At 66.1% G+C, this 15891-nt stretch overlaps 2 protein-coding genes across 5 annotated transcripts; one reads left to right on the forward strand and one right to left on the reverse strand.

Moving 5' to 3' along the window:
- Positions 1–377: 377 nt before the first annotated feature.
- Positions 378–7726, forward strand: PDK2 (pyruvate dehydrogenase kinase 2). Of its 2 annotated transcripts, none has more exons than XM_069786564.1 (11): positions 378–549; positions 2157–2298; positions 3561–3632; positions 3927–4111; positions 5041–5130; positions 5459–5536; positions 5648–5724; positions 5818–5916; positions 6040–6147; positions 6760–6873; positions 6969–7726. In XM_069786564.1, the coding sequence occupies exons 1-11, from the start codon at positions 432–434 to the stop codon at positions 7107–7109; spliced, it is 1224 nt and encodes a 407-aa protein (XP_069642665.1). In that variant the 5' UTR covers positions 378–431; the 3' UTR covers positions 7110–7726. The 2 variants fall into 2 exon arrangements, with proteins under 2 accessions (XP_069642665.1, XP_069642664.1); XM_069786563.1 differs by having other exon boundaries at positions 379–549; positions 6040–6162.
- Positions 7727–8021: 295 nt separating this feature from the next.
- Positions 8022–14631, reverse strand: SAMD14 (sterile alpha motif domain containing 14). 3 transcript variants are annotated; one of them, XM_069786567.1, is made up of 10 exons: positions 14462–14631; positions 13437–13488; positions 11579–11715; positions 11128–11386; positions 10913–11000; positions 10507–10581; positions 10275–10431; positions 9560–9673; positions 9308–9463; positions 8022–8695 (listed from the first exon to the last, which is right to left on the reverse strand). In XM_069786567.1, exons 2-10 carry the CDS (start codon positions 13474–13476, stop codon positions 8540–8542), a joined length of 1182 nt encoding a protein of 393 aa, XP_069642668.1. In that variant the 5' UTR covers positions 13477–13488; positions 14462–14631; the 3' UTR covers positions 8022–8539. The 3 variants fall into 3 exon arrangements, with proteins under 3 accessions (XP_069642668.1, XP_069642667.1, XP_069642669.1); XM_069786566.1 differs by having other exon boundaries at positions 11579–11736; XM_069786568.1 differs by having other exon boundaries at positions 11128–11227; positions 11579–11736; positions 14462–14629.
- Positions 14632–15891: the final 1260 nt, after the last annotated feature.

Genomic DNA, 15891 nt, shown 5'->3' on the forward strand with positions numbered 1-15891 from the left:
GGCAGGGGTATTGGGGAGGAAATATCCCAGGTGGGCAGGGATATTGGGGGGTAATACCCCAGGAGAGCAGGGGCATGGGGGGGGTGATGCCGGGGCGGGCTCAGTCGTCCCCGTGTCCCCCCCCACGCCCCGGGAAGGGGTAGCGGGGCGACCCGGGCAGCGAGGGGTTAAACGCGGCGGGTCCGCTCCGGGCTCGAAGAGGTTACAACGGGGAGGGGGCGTGGCTTAATGCTGACGGAGGCGTGTCCATCCCACCCCCTCGGGGGCGGTGCTAACGTGCGGGAGGGGCTTAGCGTAAAGCGGGGCGGAGCCGGCGGCAAGGCGGTCGTTGATTGGCGGCGGGGCGGGTTGTTTGCGCGCGGCGCGGCGGTGGGCGGGGCGGCGGTGGGGTTGGGGGCGCGGGGGCCGGGGGCGCGGGAACGGGGGTCGGCATGCGGCTGCTGCGGTGCCTGGGCAAGCGGGCGGCGCTGGCCGGCGTCCCCACCTACATCGAGCACTTCAGCAAGTTCTCGCCGTCACCGCTCTCCATGAAGCAGTTCCTGGACTTCGGTAAATACCCCCCCCCCCACCACTACCCATCCACCCAACAGACCCACCGCTCCCCCGCCCCGGGTGGGTACCCCCGGTACGGTGTCGTGGGTGCTGTCCCGGGAAGGAGAACGCTCCCTCCTTTCCTCCTAGATTACAGTCGGTCCGGCTAAATATCCCCCCTCTGTGCTAAATACCCCCCCTCCGTGCTAAATACCCGGTCTGGGGGCGGTGCTCCGGGGAGGGACCTCCGTGCACCCTCCCCCCGGTAAGTACACCCACCCCCCCCCGCGCCTGTAAATAAATACCCGGGGGGGATCTGCTCTAGTGGGTATCTGGGCCTGGGTATCTATAATCCCCCCAAATACCCTGTTATTATATTTTGCGGGGGGTGTTACCCCCTAAGTGCTCTCTGTCCCGGGTAAATATCTCTCCTCCCTACCCCTGCTGGGAAATACCCAGTCCCGGGTAAATAACTGGGGCTGGGAATATGGTCTCCTGATATGCTTCTGTTTTGGGGGGGGGGGGGGTCTCCCCCCTGCTCCCCCATAACCACCCACAGGGGGGTGTTACTCTCTGCAGGCAAGTAGCAACCTGGGTAAATATCCCCCTGGGGAACAGCTGGGTGGATATCCCCCCCATGCCCCTCCAGGTAAATACCCCCTGGGTAAATACTTCTCCAATAAATACCCCCCCCCGTGGGGTACCTCCTGCCCCCATCAGGTAAATAACCCCCTGCATGGGACCCCCAGCCAGGTGTTCCCTGCACATCCCCAGTCCCCCCCTGCAGCCGGGTAAATACCTGCCTGGCCCCCCCCAGCACCCCCAGGGTGGGTGACATGAGGTCTGTCTCCCCCAAGCAAACACCCCAGGTAAATACCCCAGGGAGATGGAGGTGCCCCCACCCATCGCTGTCACCCATCCTGGGCCCCTCCTGTCCCCCCCCCCAGGGGTTTTAATGTCAGCGCTATATTTACCCATGTCCCTGGCCGCACCGTCCCCGGCCGAGGCTGGCGGCTGCACCCTGGGGGTCCCCAGCCTCTGCCTGGCCCCCCCCTCAGTTCTGCCCCATCCCACCAGCACCAGGACCCCCCTCAAATCCTCACATTTCAGCTCCATCCCAGTGTCCCTTGTCCCCAGGGATGTGCCCCTCCAGGGGCTCAGGGACAGCTTTGCCCCCGCAACCCCCCCCACCTCACTGGCTCCTGGTTGGGGACATCCACGTCCTGGGGACACCTCGGTGTGTCCCTGTGGCAGGGGCTCTCCCCACCCCAGTGTCACTGGGCTGAGGGTCTGGTTTGGGTGTCCCCAGCTCTGATGGTGGCTCAGGTCCTTCTCCCCTCCTAGTTGCCCTCGGGGGGCTCCCAGCCCCAGTCTGGGCTGCACTGGGGACCCAGCCTGCCCTCCCCAGTGGGCTGAGCCGTGTCCCCCCCAAGCCCTCCCAGCCCCTCCAGGGTCCCCCTCCAGCCAGGGACAGGGACCTGCTCCTGCCTCCTCTGCTCCAGTCTTCCCAGTACGCCCCCAGTCCCCACCAGCGGAGCAGCAAGAGCGAAGCCAGCCATGGGGCTGGGGGCATGGAGCTGGGGCTCAGCCCGTGTCCGTCTGTCTGTCCGTCCCCACCTTGCCAGGCTCCAGCAATGCCTGCGAGAAGACCTCCTTCGCCTTCCTGCGGCAGGAGCTGCCCGTCCGCCTCTCCAACATCATGAAGGAGATCAACCTCCTGCCGGACCGCGTCCTGCGCACCCCGTCCGTCCAGCTGGTGCAGAGCTGGTGAGATTGGGGGGGGTCCGAAGCCGGGGAGGTGGCGGGGGCCGCTGCCGCCGGGAGTCCTGCCACCTCCGGGACCACCCAGTCCCATATGGCGTTGGGTGTGGAGGTGTCACCACCATCATCTATATGGGTCCTGCTGCCGGGGGTCCCACCGTTGTAGCTCATGAGGGTCCCACCAGTGGCACTTGCATGGGTCCTGCTGTCACCACGGGTCCTACTGTTGTAGCCCATGGGGGTCCCACCATCGTAGATCACGAGGGTCCTACCACTGGCACTTGTGGGTCCCGCTGCCCAGGGTCCCGCTACTGGAGGTCCCACCGTTGTCACTCAGAAGGGTCCCACCACCGTCACCCAGCTGGGTGCCACCGGGGGGGGTCCCGCCGCTGTCACCTGCACGGCTCTCATTGCCACCACGACTCTTGCTAACGCCATCGCCCAGGGGGGGTCCCGTTGCCACCGCAGGTCCCACCGCCACCGCGCGTCCCACCGTTGCCACCAACTGTCCTCCCCAGCAGGTCCAGAGGGAGCTGCCGGTGCCGGGGGGGGACACACAACACGACAAGGTTGGGTGGCTGGCAGGGTAGTACCCAGCTGGTGCCACGGCATACCTTTGGGTGACAAAGCTGCAGGCCCTCTGGGGACACCCCCATGCCAGCGGGGTGTCCCCAACCATCGGAGGGGGGGGTGTCAGCAGCATCACCTCCACATCCTGCCCCCAAAAAAAGCTGACCCAGGCCTGATTACCAGGGGGTCCGTGTTCTCACGGGGGTTTCCGGGTGTCCCTTTAAGTGCCGTATCCCCTTGCCAGCTCCGGCAGCATGAACCTTCTCCCACTGCCGCCACGTGACGAGTTGTTTGTGCAGCGTCCTCAGCCCCTGCCAGCCCTGCCCGTCCCTGCCAGCACCAGCAGGCAGCAGGATTCGGCCGTGCCACGCTCCCACAGCCCTCGTGCTGGGGACCCCGGGTTGCAGCAACCCTCGTGCCCCCCACCCCGTTGGAGGGGCTGCATCCCCAAGTGTCCCCAAGGGCCACCGTGTCAGCGGGGGGGGGATAAGTTTGAGCCCCCCCCCCCCCCCAGCACAGGGTGGTTTCTTGGGGCCGTAGCTTTTTTTTGGGGGGGGTGGTCTTGGTTGAGGGGGTGCTTAGCCCCTCTCCCTGCATGGGGCAGTGCCCTAGGGTACTGTGCCACCCCAGTGTGGGGTCCCCGGGGTGTCCCCTCTTTTTGGGGGTACCGGGTGGGGGGTAACCAGCTCCTTCCCCAGGTACGTCCAGAGCCTGCTGGACATCATGGAGTTCCTCGACAGGGACCCCGAGGACCAGGCCACCCTGGGACAGTAAGTTGGGGGGGACAGCATGTCCATGACACCCCTTGTCCCCCATCTTGGGGTGCCACCTCCTCCCAGACTCGTACTGGTGAGAGCTGGTGTCACCGAGGAGTCCTGGCACCCTGCACCCTACATGACCCCCAAAGTGCCCCCCACCCTACAGTGCCCTGAGCATCCCAGTGCCACTGGATTCTGCTCCGGGTTTTCCCTGGTGCCACCGGCTCCTGGGAAAACCTGGCCCGGATTTCAGCTCTGCCCGGACCGGGTGCTCCCCCCAGCTCCATCCCTGTGTCCCCCCCCCAGATTCACAGACGCCCTGGTCACCATCCGCAACCGGCACAACGACGTGGTGCCCACCATGGCACAGGGGGTCATCGAGTACAAGGAGGCGTACGGGGACGACCCCGTCTCCAACCAGAACATCCAGTACTTCCTCGACCGCTTCTACCTGAGCCGCATCTCGATCCGCATGCTCATCAACCAGCACAGTGAGCGACCCCGGCGGTGTCCCGTCCCCCCCCCGCCAAGTGTCCCCATCAGCCCTGAGCATCCCACCCCTGCCCTGGGCATCCCCCCCTGCCCAGAGTACACCCTGCCCCCCCAGCTCCAGGCATCCTGCCCGGAGCATCCCCATTCCCTGAGGGTCCCCCCCAGCCCTAGGGATCCTGCCCCAAATGTCCCCCCCAGCCCCAGGGATCCTGCCCTGAGCATCCCCCTGCCCCAAATGTCCCCCTCAGCCCCAGGGATCCTGCCCCAAATGTCCACGCCAGCCCCAGAGATCCTGCCCCAAATGTCCCCCCCCAGCCCCAGAGATCCTGCCCCTGCCCCAAATGTCCCCCCCAGCCCCAGGGATCCTGCCCTGAGCATCCCCCTGCCCCAAACGTCCCCCCCAGACCCAGAGATCCTGCCCCAAGCATCCCCATTCCCTGAGGGTCCCCCCCAGCCCCAGAGATCCTGTCCCTGCCCCAAATGTCCCCCCCAGCCCTAGAGATCCTGCCCCGAGGGTGCCCCCCAGCCCCATAGATCCTGCCCCAAATGTCCCCCCCACCCCAAGGATCTTGCCCGGAGCATCCTCACTAGCCCCAACTGTGCCCTGGGCATGTCCCAGCCCTGAGCCCCCCCCGTGGCATCCCCCCCCAAGCCTCAGCCTTCCCCCCCCCCATGCCCTCCCTCCTCCGGGCACCTCCCTGCCCTGAGATCCCCCTCCCCATCTTGCCCCTGCGCATGTCCCTGTCCCCCATGTCCCCACCAAGCCCCATATGTCCCCTTCACCCACAACGGGGGGGGGCAGTAAGCCTAGCCTTGGGTACAGCCTGGGGTGGGGGGCTGTGGGGGTGGTTCTGGGTGTCTCTGGGGCCAGGGTGGGGTCCCCACTGCTCACTGTCCCCCCCCCACCCCACGCCATCCCCTTCCCCAGCACTGCTCTTCGACGGCAGCACCAACCCCGCGCACCCCAAACACATCGGGAGCATCGACCCCCACTGCAGCGTGGCCAACGTGGTGAGAGGTCTGTGGGGACCGGGGGGGGCTCCCACCCCCGGGGGGGGGGGGGGCATGAATTGGGCGGGGGGGGGCCGGGTGGTTGAAAGGTCCCCCCGATCTTCCTCGTGCCCTGGGATCTTCCTGTTTGGGAGCCATTTGTGTCACGAGTTTGGGTGGGCCTCAGCCAAGGTGTCCACAGTCCTCTGTGCTTTGAGGTCACTCCAGAAAACCCCAAAAGCTTCCTGGATCTGTAGGAATGGAAAAATATTTTGGAGGGGGGGGTGCAAGGCGGGCCCAAACGCTCCCCCTGCCTTCGTCCTGGGGGTGCTGACCGCTCTGCCTCTCCCTCCCAGACGCCTACAACATGGCCAAGCTCCTGTGTGACAAGTACTACATGTCCTCGCCTGACCTGGAGATCGAGGAGGTGAACGGTGAGGCCGAGCTTGGCGGGGGGAGGGTGTCCCCTGCGGCAGGAGATTCTCAGGTGGCTTGTTTGGGGTTGGGGAGGATGCCAATGCTGACGGCCGCTCTCTTCCCCGCAGCGAGCAACTCCCAGCAGCCCATCAGCATCGTCTACGTCCCCTCGCATCTCTACCACATGCTCTTCGAGCTCTTCAAGGTAAACCCCAGCCCCATCACGGGGTGGGGTGGGAAGGAGGTTGTGGAGAGGGGGGAGGTCCCCTAAACCGCAGCCGGTTCTGTGCCCCCGCAGAACGCCATGCGAGCCACGGTGGAGAGCCACGAGAACAGCCCGCGGCTGCCGGCCATCAAAGTGATGGTGGCCCTGGGCCAGGAGGACCTCTCCATCAAGGTGCGTAAGGGACCACCGGCTCCATCCTGGGGGGGTCCCCGAGCCCTGCCTGGGGGACACTTAGTTGGGGGGGCAGGGGGGAGGCCAGGAGCAGGGTTGTCACCCCCCTCCGATGTCTCATAGATGAGTGACCGCGGCATGGGCGTCCCCCTGCGGAAAATCGAGCGTCTGTTCAGCTACATGTACTCCACCGCTCCCACCCCGCAGCTGGGCACCGGGGGGGCTCCCCTGGTAGGTGCCCCCCTGGTAGGTGCCATGGGGGTCCCACACGGCCCTGGGGGATGGGGGACGGGGTGCGGGTCTGCGGCTGGAGGTGGCATTGGGGACGTTCAGGGGGTGCCTGGGGGTGGTGTGGGATGTTTCAGGGTGGCTAGAGTGGCATGGGGGTGCTTTGGGGGTGGCATGGAGAGGTTTGGGGGTGCTTGGGGTGGTATGGGGAGGTTTGAGCTTGGCATGGGGACTTTTGGGGACATTCTGAGGTAGCTCGGGGACATTTGGGGAGTGCCTGGGGGTGGCGTGGGGATGTCTTGGGGTGCCTGGAGGTGACATGGGGATGTCTTGGGGTGCCTAGGGCTGGCATGGGCTTGCTTGGGAGTGGCGTGGGGACACGGGTGTGACATGGGGACACTTTGGGGGTGGCCTGGGGACATTTTAGGGTGCCTGGGGAGGTTTGAGAGTGGCGTGGTCACCACTGGGGGTGCCTGGAGGTGGCACGTGGACACACGTGGGTGCACGTGGCGCTACTTGGGGTGGCGCGGAGAGGCTTGGGGTGCCCTGGGGGTGCCAACCTCAGCACCAGGGACCCCCACCCCCCCACCCCATCTCCTCCTCCCCCCCTGCCAGGCTGGCTTTGGCTACGGCTTGCCCATCTCCCGCCTCTACGCCAAGTACTTCCAGGGGGACCTGCAGCTCTTCTCCATGGAGGGCTTCGGCACCGACGCCGTCATCTACCTAAAGGTGGGTCATTCCCCCAGGATGGGTGGTCGGTGGCCTCTGGGGGGGCGAGGGGGGGGGCGCAGGGCCCTCCCCAGCCCCCCCCGTGTCTCCCACAGGCCCTGTCCACGGACTCGGTGGAGCGATTGCCCGTCTACAACAAGTCGGCATGGAGGCACTACCAGGCTAGCCAGGAGGCGGGGGACTGGTGCGTCCCCAGTACCGAGCCCAAGAACACCTCCACCTACCGTGTCCCCTAGGATGACCCCCCCCAGGGAGCTCACTGCCCCCCCCCCCAGGGTGTAAATAGCCCCTCGCCCCGGCTGCCGGGGTCCCCCCGGGTGTCCCCCCATCACCTTGGGGTGGTGTTTTATGCCGGCGTGGTTGTTTTAGTGTCCCGGTTCTGCCTCCCGCCAGCGGCTGTTAGGGCTCACCGGGAAGCGTGTGAAAAGTGGGGTGGGGGGGTCCCAGTACCCCCCCTTGCCTTAGTGGCACTTAGGTACGTAGCTGGGGGTGGCGTTGGAGCAGCGTGGATGGGGTAGAGCCCCTGTTGCCCCCCACCACCACCTTGGCACCCACCCCAGGGTGGTATACCCCAGGGGCAGTGAGGGACTGATCCTTTCCCAGTATGACCAGTAGCACTTCCCTGCCCCTCCAGCCCTGACAGGGTGGGGGGACCGGGCCTGAACACCCCCCCCTCCCCGCCTCAGTTCCCTGCACCGTCCCTGGTATTGCACTACTGAGCTGTTCTCACCCATGTGTGCCCCCCACCCCAGGGTGGGTTCCCCACACAATCTGTGACCTGCTTGGGAACCTACCCCTGACCCCCCCCCAGACTCCCACCCCCCCACTGTCAGTAAAGTGGATGTTGACTGAGCTCGTAGCGTGGTGTTTTGGGGTCCTGGGAATCACCCCCCCCTTTGCAACCCCTCTAACTGGGTCACTGCCCCCCCCGTGCCTCAGTTTACCCATCCTGGGGCTTAGGAGGAGGCTACTGTGTCACACCACCCTGACCGCAGTCACAGGGTGGCACCTGGGGACACAGGTCCTGGGACGGAGCCATGCTTTGTCCCCCCCGCTTTCCAGTTGCCCCCCAGCCTGGCACCGAGCTCCCCCCACCCCATCCTGTCCCCCAGCCCCATCCCAGTCAGGCTCACGCTGGTCGCGCTGGATTGCACTGGCCCTCGATACCCTTTTATTTCCTGGGGTGTCCCCCGGGGCACCATATTGGGGAGGGGGGGGGGGGGGGGTCAGCGTTCACTCCCCGCACCCTGACTTGGGGGGTGTGTGCGTCTGGAGGGGGTCAGGCCATGCACTGTCCTCGGCCGGTGCTGCACCGTGCCGGGGGACCGGGGTGGGAGGGGTGGCTGTGACCCCCCCAGACCCCTCAGGGTGCCAGGGGGGTTACGGAACAAGGTGGGGGAGTTGGGAGGGGGGATCCAACGTGCCATTTGCATCCGGAAAAGGGGCCCATGGAGGGCCCGGACTGTGCCCGTGGGGTGCAGGGGTGCAAGGCGGGGAGGGGGCGGCTGGAGGAGGGGGGTGCACGTGCCGCTCCGTGCCCGTCTCAGCCTGGTGCCGCCGTCCCTTGGCCGTGGCGGCGTATCCCGTGCCGGAGCCGGGTGCCCCCCGGGTGTCCCAGGGGCAGTGGGTGTAGGGAAGGGGTGCAGGGGCGCTCCCGGCCCCCCCCTTAGCTCCGCCGCTGCTCCTGGTCCCTCTTCTTCTGCTTCTCCCGCTGCTTCTCTGCCTTCTCCTGGGCCTTGCGCTCCTTCTCCACGGCCAAGCTCAGCTCCTTCAGCTTCCTCTTCAGCACCGCACGGTCCTGCGAGCTGCCCACTCCCAGTGCCTGCCGGCACAGCCGGCCGCATGACCGTTCCCGTGGCCATGGGGTGCCGGTACCCCCCTGCCCTATGGACCAGCCCTTTGGGGTACCTAGACCCCCCCCCCCCCGCACTGCCTGTCCTCAGGATCATCCCACAAGGTACCTACATCCCTTGTGCACCAGCCCTTTGGGGTACCTAGAACCTCCCATCTGTCTCCTTGACTTGTCCATTGGGATACCTGGAATCTCCCCCCACCTCCTGCCCTGTGGAGCAGCCAATTAGGATAAGAGGTTTTAGGTACCCTGTGATGAGCCCACTGGGGTACCTAGAACCTACCTGCATCTGCCCTATTGAGCAGCCCATTAGAGTACCTAGAGCCTGTTGACCTGTGATGAGCCCATAGGGGTACCTAGAACCCTCCCAGACCTCCTGTCCCCCTGGAGCACCCTGTTGGGGTACCTAGAACCCTCCCAGAGCTGTCTCATGGAGCAGCCTGTTGGGATACCTAGAACCCACCCAGACCTCCTGCCCCATGGAGCACCCCAGTTGGGGTACCTAGAACATCTTTCCCTACAACTGAGCCTGTCGGGTTACCCCTGCACCCCAGCAGAAGAGAGCCCCCCACAGCCCTGTACCTTGAGCTTGGCACCATCGAGGTGCAGGAGCCGTGGACCATCGACGCCATGGGCTGAGAACTCTTCCACATACTGCTCCAGGTTGAGGCTCTCCAACCACTGTCCCACCTGCCGGCACGTCCAGCCTGCAGCTGCGCCGGGGGGCTCATCCAGGAACTGGGCACAGGGGGCTGGGTGTTAATGGGGGGGTCTCCTTGGCACCTGGTGTGGGGGGCACCCCCGACCTCGTGCCCCCCCCTCCCCAGGGCTCACCTCATCCGAGGACTGTGACAAGGTGTGGTAGGGGTAGGAGCACTTGGTGGCGGTGGGGCCGGGCAGGCGCGGGCTGGCGCTGGGTGGTGGGGAGTCCTCGCTCAGCGTCGAGTCCTGGGGCAGCAGGAGGGGTGAGGGCAGGGCTGGCCCTGCTGCCCCCAAAGCAGCCTGCAGCCCCCCCAGCACCCTCCCTATATCTGTCCTGGGCTCTGACTCCCTATAGGGCTACCAGACCCTGTGGGGCTTTGATCCCCCCTAAAGCCATCTTGACCCTATGGGGCTTTGATCCCTCTCCCTATAGTTACCCAACCCTATGGGGCTTTGAGCTGCCCTCATAGCTGTCTTGATTCTATAGAGCTTTGATACCCTCCCCTACAGCTGTCTTGATTCTATAGAGCTTTGATATCCTCCCCTATAGCTGTCTTGACTCTATGGGGCTTTGATACCCTCCCCTAAAGCTATCTTGACCCTATAGGGCTTTGATACCCTCCCCTATAGCTATCTTGATTCTATAGAGCTTTGATACCCTCCCCTATAGCTATCTTGACCCTATGGGGCTTTGTCCCCTGTCCCTATAGCTGCCTTTGACCTCTTCTCCTATAGCTACCTAAGTCATAGGAGCACCAACCTCCTTCCCTACAGTACCCTGGCCCTATAGGGCTCCTATACCCACCCACCCTACAGGGCCAGGAGCCCCCCGTTCCCAGGCACTGACCTGGGAGGCGGATTTGGCGGGGCTGAGCCCCTCGTGCCGGGGGGAGCCGGCAGGCGATGCGGAGCCAGGGGAGGCCGAGCCCCTCGCGCTGTCCGAGAACCAGGAGAAGGGCAGGAAAGGTGACCCCGAGGAGCGGCCGGGACCCTCTGCCGCCTCCCTGGGGACAGAGCCGTGTTAGGGGCCATCCCCCTGCAGCCCCCTCTGCCCCGGGGTGTGGGGGGGTGTCCCTCACCTGCTGCCCATGGACAGGCGGTTGCTGCCCTTCTCCTTACGGCTTTTGCTGGAGGATGCCCGGCGCAGGGTCACCCTGGGTGGGAGAGAGCAGAATTGGCAGGGAGTGGGGTGTCCTGATGGCCATGGCCCCCCCTTCCGAGGCTCCCCCGGCCCCCTCCATCCATCCTCAGAGATCCCTCCATCACCTTCAGAGGATCCACATCCCTCCTTCCATGCATCCCTCCATCTTTCTGCCTCTCCAGACATCTCTCCACCTATTCCTCCATCTTTCCATTGCACCTTCCCATCCCTTCATCCATCCCTCCCTGCATCCCTCCATCCCCTCTCCATCCCTCCCTGCATCCTTCCATCTCCCTGCCCCGTATCCCCCCTCAATCTCCCCCCACCCCAGCGCCGGGTCTCACCCCAAATCCAAGAACTTCCTCCGTGTTTTCTTATCGAGCCCCACGGTGGGGCTGGCCGGCTCGGGGGGGCTCATGTCCCGGCTGTCGTCTGGAGGAGGAGGAGGAGGAGGAGGGACGTGTCACCCACTGCCCCTCGCATGGGTGCTGGGGGGGTGCTGGGGTCCCTGCGTGCCCCCCAGCCTGGCGGGGGGGGTCGGGTGGTGGGGGGAGCTCACCTTCGCTGTGCCGCTGGGGCCAGGCGTCGCGGCGGGCGAAGCCGGGTGAGCTGTCGGAGCTGTGGCAGGATTTGGGCGAGGGGGTGCCCGCCAGCCCCTCCTGGGACGAGGCGTTGGTGAGGGGCTGGTAGCGGCTGAGGGGGGGCGAGGAGGCCGGGGGGTCCCCCAGCCCCCGCCGCACCGCCCCCGCCTCGAAGGAGAACTCGACGCCGCGGGAGAAGGGCGAGGGGGCCGCTTGGCCGCCGTCGCCCTCGGCTCCCTGGGGGGGGCACACGGCATGGAGGGGGGGGTGTCAAACCCCTGCAACCCCCCCCCCCACCCTCCCCGGTGTGTCCCCCATCCCTTCCGTACCCCCAGCCACGGCATCCCCCCCAAATCCTTCTCTTGGGTCCACGGTGCCCCCCCCCAACCCCTGCAGCCCCCCCACCCCAGCCCCCCCATGGGGGCTCACCGCCGCTTCGGGCCCCTCGTCACCCTCGGTGGAGCTGGCGCTGTCTCGCAGGCGGGAGCGGGAGGGCCGGTGCCGGCGGCCCTTGGCTAGTAGCCGGGCTCTGGCCTTCTGGAGACTGCTGTCCAGGCGCGGAGTCTCTGGAACCACAGCGGTAAAATCTGGGGGTGAAAGAGAGACCGGGGCAGAGAGAGAGAGAGAGACGGACAGACGGACATGCGGAGGGAAGGGGATGGAAGGGGAGGGAGGGGGAAGGAAGGTGGGGATGGAGGGAGGGAGGGATGGGGAGAGAGAGAAGGAGGTGGATGGACAAATGGAGAGGTAGGGACAAGGAGATGCGAGAGAGGGACGGAAGGACAGATGGACAAGTAGGGAGAGGGAAGATGTGGATGGATGGATGGACGGATAGGTAAAGAAAAGGAGATGGACAGATGGGTAGGGAGAAGGAGGTGGGAATGAAGGGAGGGATGGATGGAGACAGGGATGGACAAAGGGAGAGGTAGGGTCAAGGAGATGGAAGGGAGGGATGGAAGGACAGATGGACAAGTAGGGAGAGGGAAGATGTGGATGGATGGATGAACAGAGAGGTAAGGAAAAAGAGACAGGGTGGACAGACGGGTGGGTAGGGACAATGACATGAGGGAGGGAGGGGTGGGGACAGGGAGAAGGAGACAAGTGGACAAATGGAGAGGTAGGGACAAGGAAGTGCGAGGGAGGGATGTAGGGATGGAAGGACAGATGGACAGGTAGGGAGAGGGAAGATGTGGATGGATGAACAGACAGGTAAGGAAAAGGAGACGGGAGACGGGGGGGTAGGGACAAGGAAGTGAGGGAGGGATGGATGGGGACAGGGAGAAGGAGACAGATGGACAAATGGAGAGGTAGGGACAAGGAGATGTGAGGGAGGGATGGAAGGACGGACAGACAGGTAGGGAGAGGGAAGATGGGGGCAGGTGGATGGATGGATGAACAAATACACAGGTAGGGAAAGGGAGACGGGGAGGAAGGGAGGGATAAGGCCAGGTAAAGGAGGTGGAGGGACGGATGGACGGGTAAGGACAGGAAGACAGGGATGGAGGGACAGATGGCCAGGTAGGGGCCGGGAGAAGGGGATGGGAGAGCATTGGAGGGAGAGGGGGACAGACGGTCAGGAGAAGGCCAGCCCGGTGGAGAGGGGACAAAGGGACAGCGGGGCACGGGGACAAGGACGGGTGAGGGATCCCAGTGGAGACGGAAGAGGGGGACAGGGAGAGAGGAGCATTGGGGACGTGGATGGATGGGGCACCCCGGTGGGGTGGGACAGGGGACAGAGAGAAGTGTTCAAAGAGATGCCCCGGCACGGGGAGAAGAGCAGTGGGGTGTCCCCGAGGACAGAGTGTCCCCGTCACCTGTGGGGGGGGGGGAGGAAGCTTTGCCCAGGGTCTGACCGGGGTCACCCCGATGTCCCTGCCCTGCTGCAGCCTCCTGCACCCCAACCCCAGGAGTGGCTCTGGGCCGTGTCCCCTGCTGTGTCCCCATGCCCGTGTCACCCTGTGCCCATACCCACATGCCTGTGTGCCCTATACGTGTCCCTGTGTCCCCACATCCCCCTGCATGTCCCTATGCCCATACGTGTACACCTGTGCCCCACGCACGTCCCCATGCCACCCTGTCCCCCGCCCCACACGTGTCCCTCTGCAGGGGGCTGCGTGCCCTGTGCCTGTCCCTGAAGTCCCCAAGCACATATTGTCCCCAAACCCAGCTCTGGGGTCCCCCCCCGCTCGCCGCTGGCAGGCAGCAGGAGGACACTGAAGGCAGGTGGGGACCCGTGGGGGCAGCACCCATGGGTGGCTCTGCACCCCACGGGCCCCCGGGGACTCACCGAAAACCTCATCCGCGTCCTGCAGTTTGGAGACTGACATGGTGGGACAGAGCTGGGGACAGAGGGGACAGTCAGGGAAGGGGGGGGGGGGAACACCCCAATGCACCCAGACCCTCTGCAAGTGGGGATGGGAAGAGGCTGTCCCCCCGCAACCTCCCAGTGATCCCAGTGATCCCAGTGTCCCCATGCCCTCAGCCTCACAGTGCTGGGGGGGAGTGAGGGATTTGGGGGGGGGGGAGCAGGACACAGCACACATGTCCCCCACTTGGGGGGGAGTCAGCCCCCCCGGGGGTATGTGGGGGCGGTGGGGTGAGAGCAGGCTGGGGGGGTGGGTACTGGGGATGCTCTTTGCAAGGCAGCCGGGAAGGGGTTAAATCGCCCCCCTCCGGTTTTCGGGGGTCTCTCGGGGTGGGGGGGGCTCCTAATGCCTTGGCAGCATCGGGAGGGGCTGGTGGGGTTAAGGTGAGGGGGGGGCAGATCCAAGCCCAGCTCCCCCCCCAGCCCCTCCCTCCCCCCAGGGAGCTGGTCTGGGGCGGGGGCAGTGCTGGGAGCGGGGATGTTACCGGGAGGGGACAGTACCTGGGGGGGGGGGGGGGGGGTGGTACCCGGGGTGTTGTACCGGAGGTGGGGCTGTACGGGGGATGGGGATGTACCGGGGATGTACCGGAGATATACTGGGGGGGATGGTTGTACCGGGGATGCTGTCCGGTGGATGGGGCTGGACCGGGGATGCTGTAGCGGGGGTGGGGCTGGACCGGGGATGCTCTCCGGTGGATGGGGCTTTACCGGGGATGCTGGACCGGGGGGGCTGGACCGGGGATGTGCTGGGGAGGCTGGACCGGGGCTGTACCGAGGATGCTGGACCGGGGATGCTCTCCGGTGGATGGGGCTGGACAGGGATGCTCTCCGGTGGATGGGGCTGGACCGGGGACGCTGTCCGGTGGATGGGCCGCCCGGGGGTTACGCCCTGGTCCCGTCCACCCCCCCTCCGTTCTCCCTTTCCCCACCCCCCCGCCCCGACTCACCGGCGCTCCTCGGGCATCCTGGGCACCTCCCGCCGCCGGGCCGGGCCGGGCCGGGCCGGGCCGAGGGCGCCGGGGAAGCGCCGGGAAGCCGAACTGGGCCGGGCCCGGGTCCGGGACCGAGCGGAGGGCGCTGCGGAACCGGGCCGGGGGGTGTGGGGGGAGTTCGGTGGGGAGGGGGGGGGGTGTGGTGGTGGTGTGGGGGGGTGGGAGCCGGACAGGAACCCGGAAGCGGCCGGGGGGGGGCGAGGAGAAGGAGGGGGGGCGGCTGGGATCAGGAGCCGAGCCCCGCCCCGCCCCGCCCAGCCCCGCCCAGCCCCGCCCGGCTCGGCTCGGCCCGGCCCGGGTGCGCGGTGGCGGTGCTGAAGGGACAGCGACGGAACGGGGCGGGGGGGGCGCGGGGGGCACGTGCACACGGGGCGGGAGCGCGCGCGCAGACACACACACGCGCGCGCACACACACACACACCCCCTCCCCCAGCCCTCCCTATTGGCCTCCCAGTGCCCCCCAATCCTTCCCAGTCCCCCCAGTGCCCCCCAATCCTTCCCAGTCCCCCCAGCCCTCCCCATCCATCCCACTCCACCCAGTGCCCCCAATCCTTCCCAGTCCCCCAGTGCCCCCCAGTCCTCCCCACTGCTCCTAGTGCCCTCCAATCCTCCCCACTCCCCCCAGTGCCTCCCAATCCTCCCCACTCCTCCCAGTGCTCCCCATCCTTCCCGCTCCTCCCAGTGTTCCACAATCCTCTCCACTCCCCCCAGTGCCCCCCAATCCTTCCCAGTCTCCCCAGTGCCCCCCAATCCTCCCCACTCCTCCCAGTGCCCCCCAATCCTTCCCAGTCCCCCCAGCCCTCCCCATCCATTCCACTCCTCCCAGTGCCCCCCAATCCTTCCCGGTCCCCCAGTGCCCCCCAATCCTCCCCACTTCTCCCAGTGCCCTCCAGTGTTCCCAGTGTCCCCAGTCAGCCCGGACAAGGAGGCGCGGGCGGACGCTGAGGCCGTGTTTATGGGGCTGGCGGGACGCGAGGACGCTGCGTTACAAAACGAGGACCAGTACATACATACGTACATATATATATAGTATATACACCCACAGGTATACGTGTGAGATTAAATAACCCCAGCACCCCCCCGGGGCTCTTGCTCCCCGTCCCCCCCTTAAATACTCCCCCCCCCCCAAAGTGGCTCCAATCCAGTCGGACCCCCCCTCCCCGTCCCCCCCCCCTTTGCGTGCCCCCCTCCTCCCCCTCCCAGTATAACCAGCTCTGGCTCCCAGTTGCCCCCACATCCAGTTACTGTCGGAGACTCGGTACTTCGGGGGGGAGGGGGGGGCAAAACAGAAACAAAAAATAAAGGGGTTCCCCCTGGGCCGAGGGGCTGGGACCCCCCAACCCGGCTGGGGTTGGCCAGTGGTGGGGGGTGTCCCAGCCCCAGAG

This window comes from Haliaeetus albicilla, chromosome 7 (genome assembly GCF_947461875.1).
Source record: "Haliaeetus albicilla chromosome 7, bHalAlb1.1, whole genome shotgun sequence".
NCBI lineage: Eukaryota > Metazoa > Chordata > Aves > Accipitriformes > Accipitridae > Haliaeetus > Haliaeetus albicilla.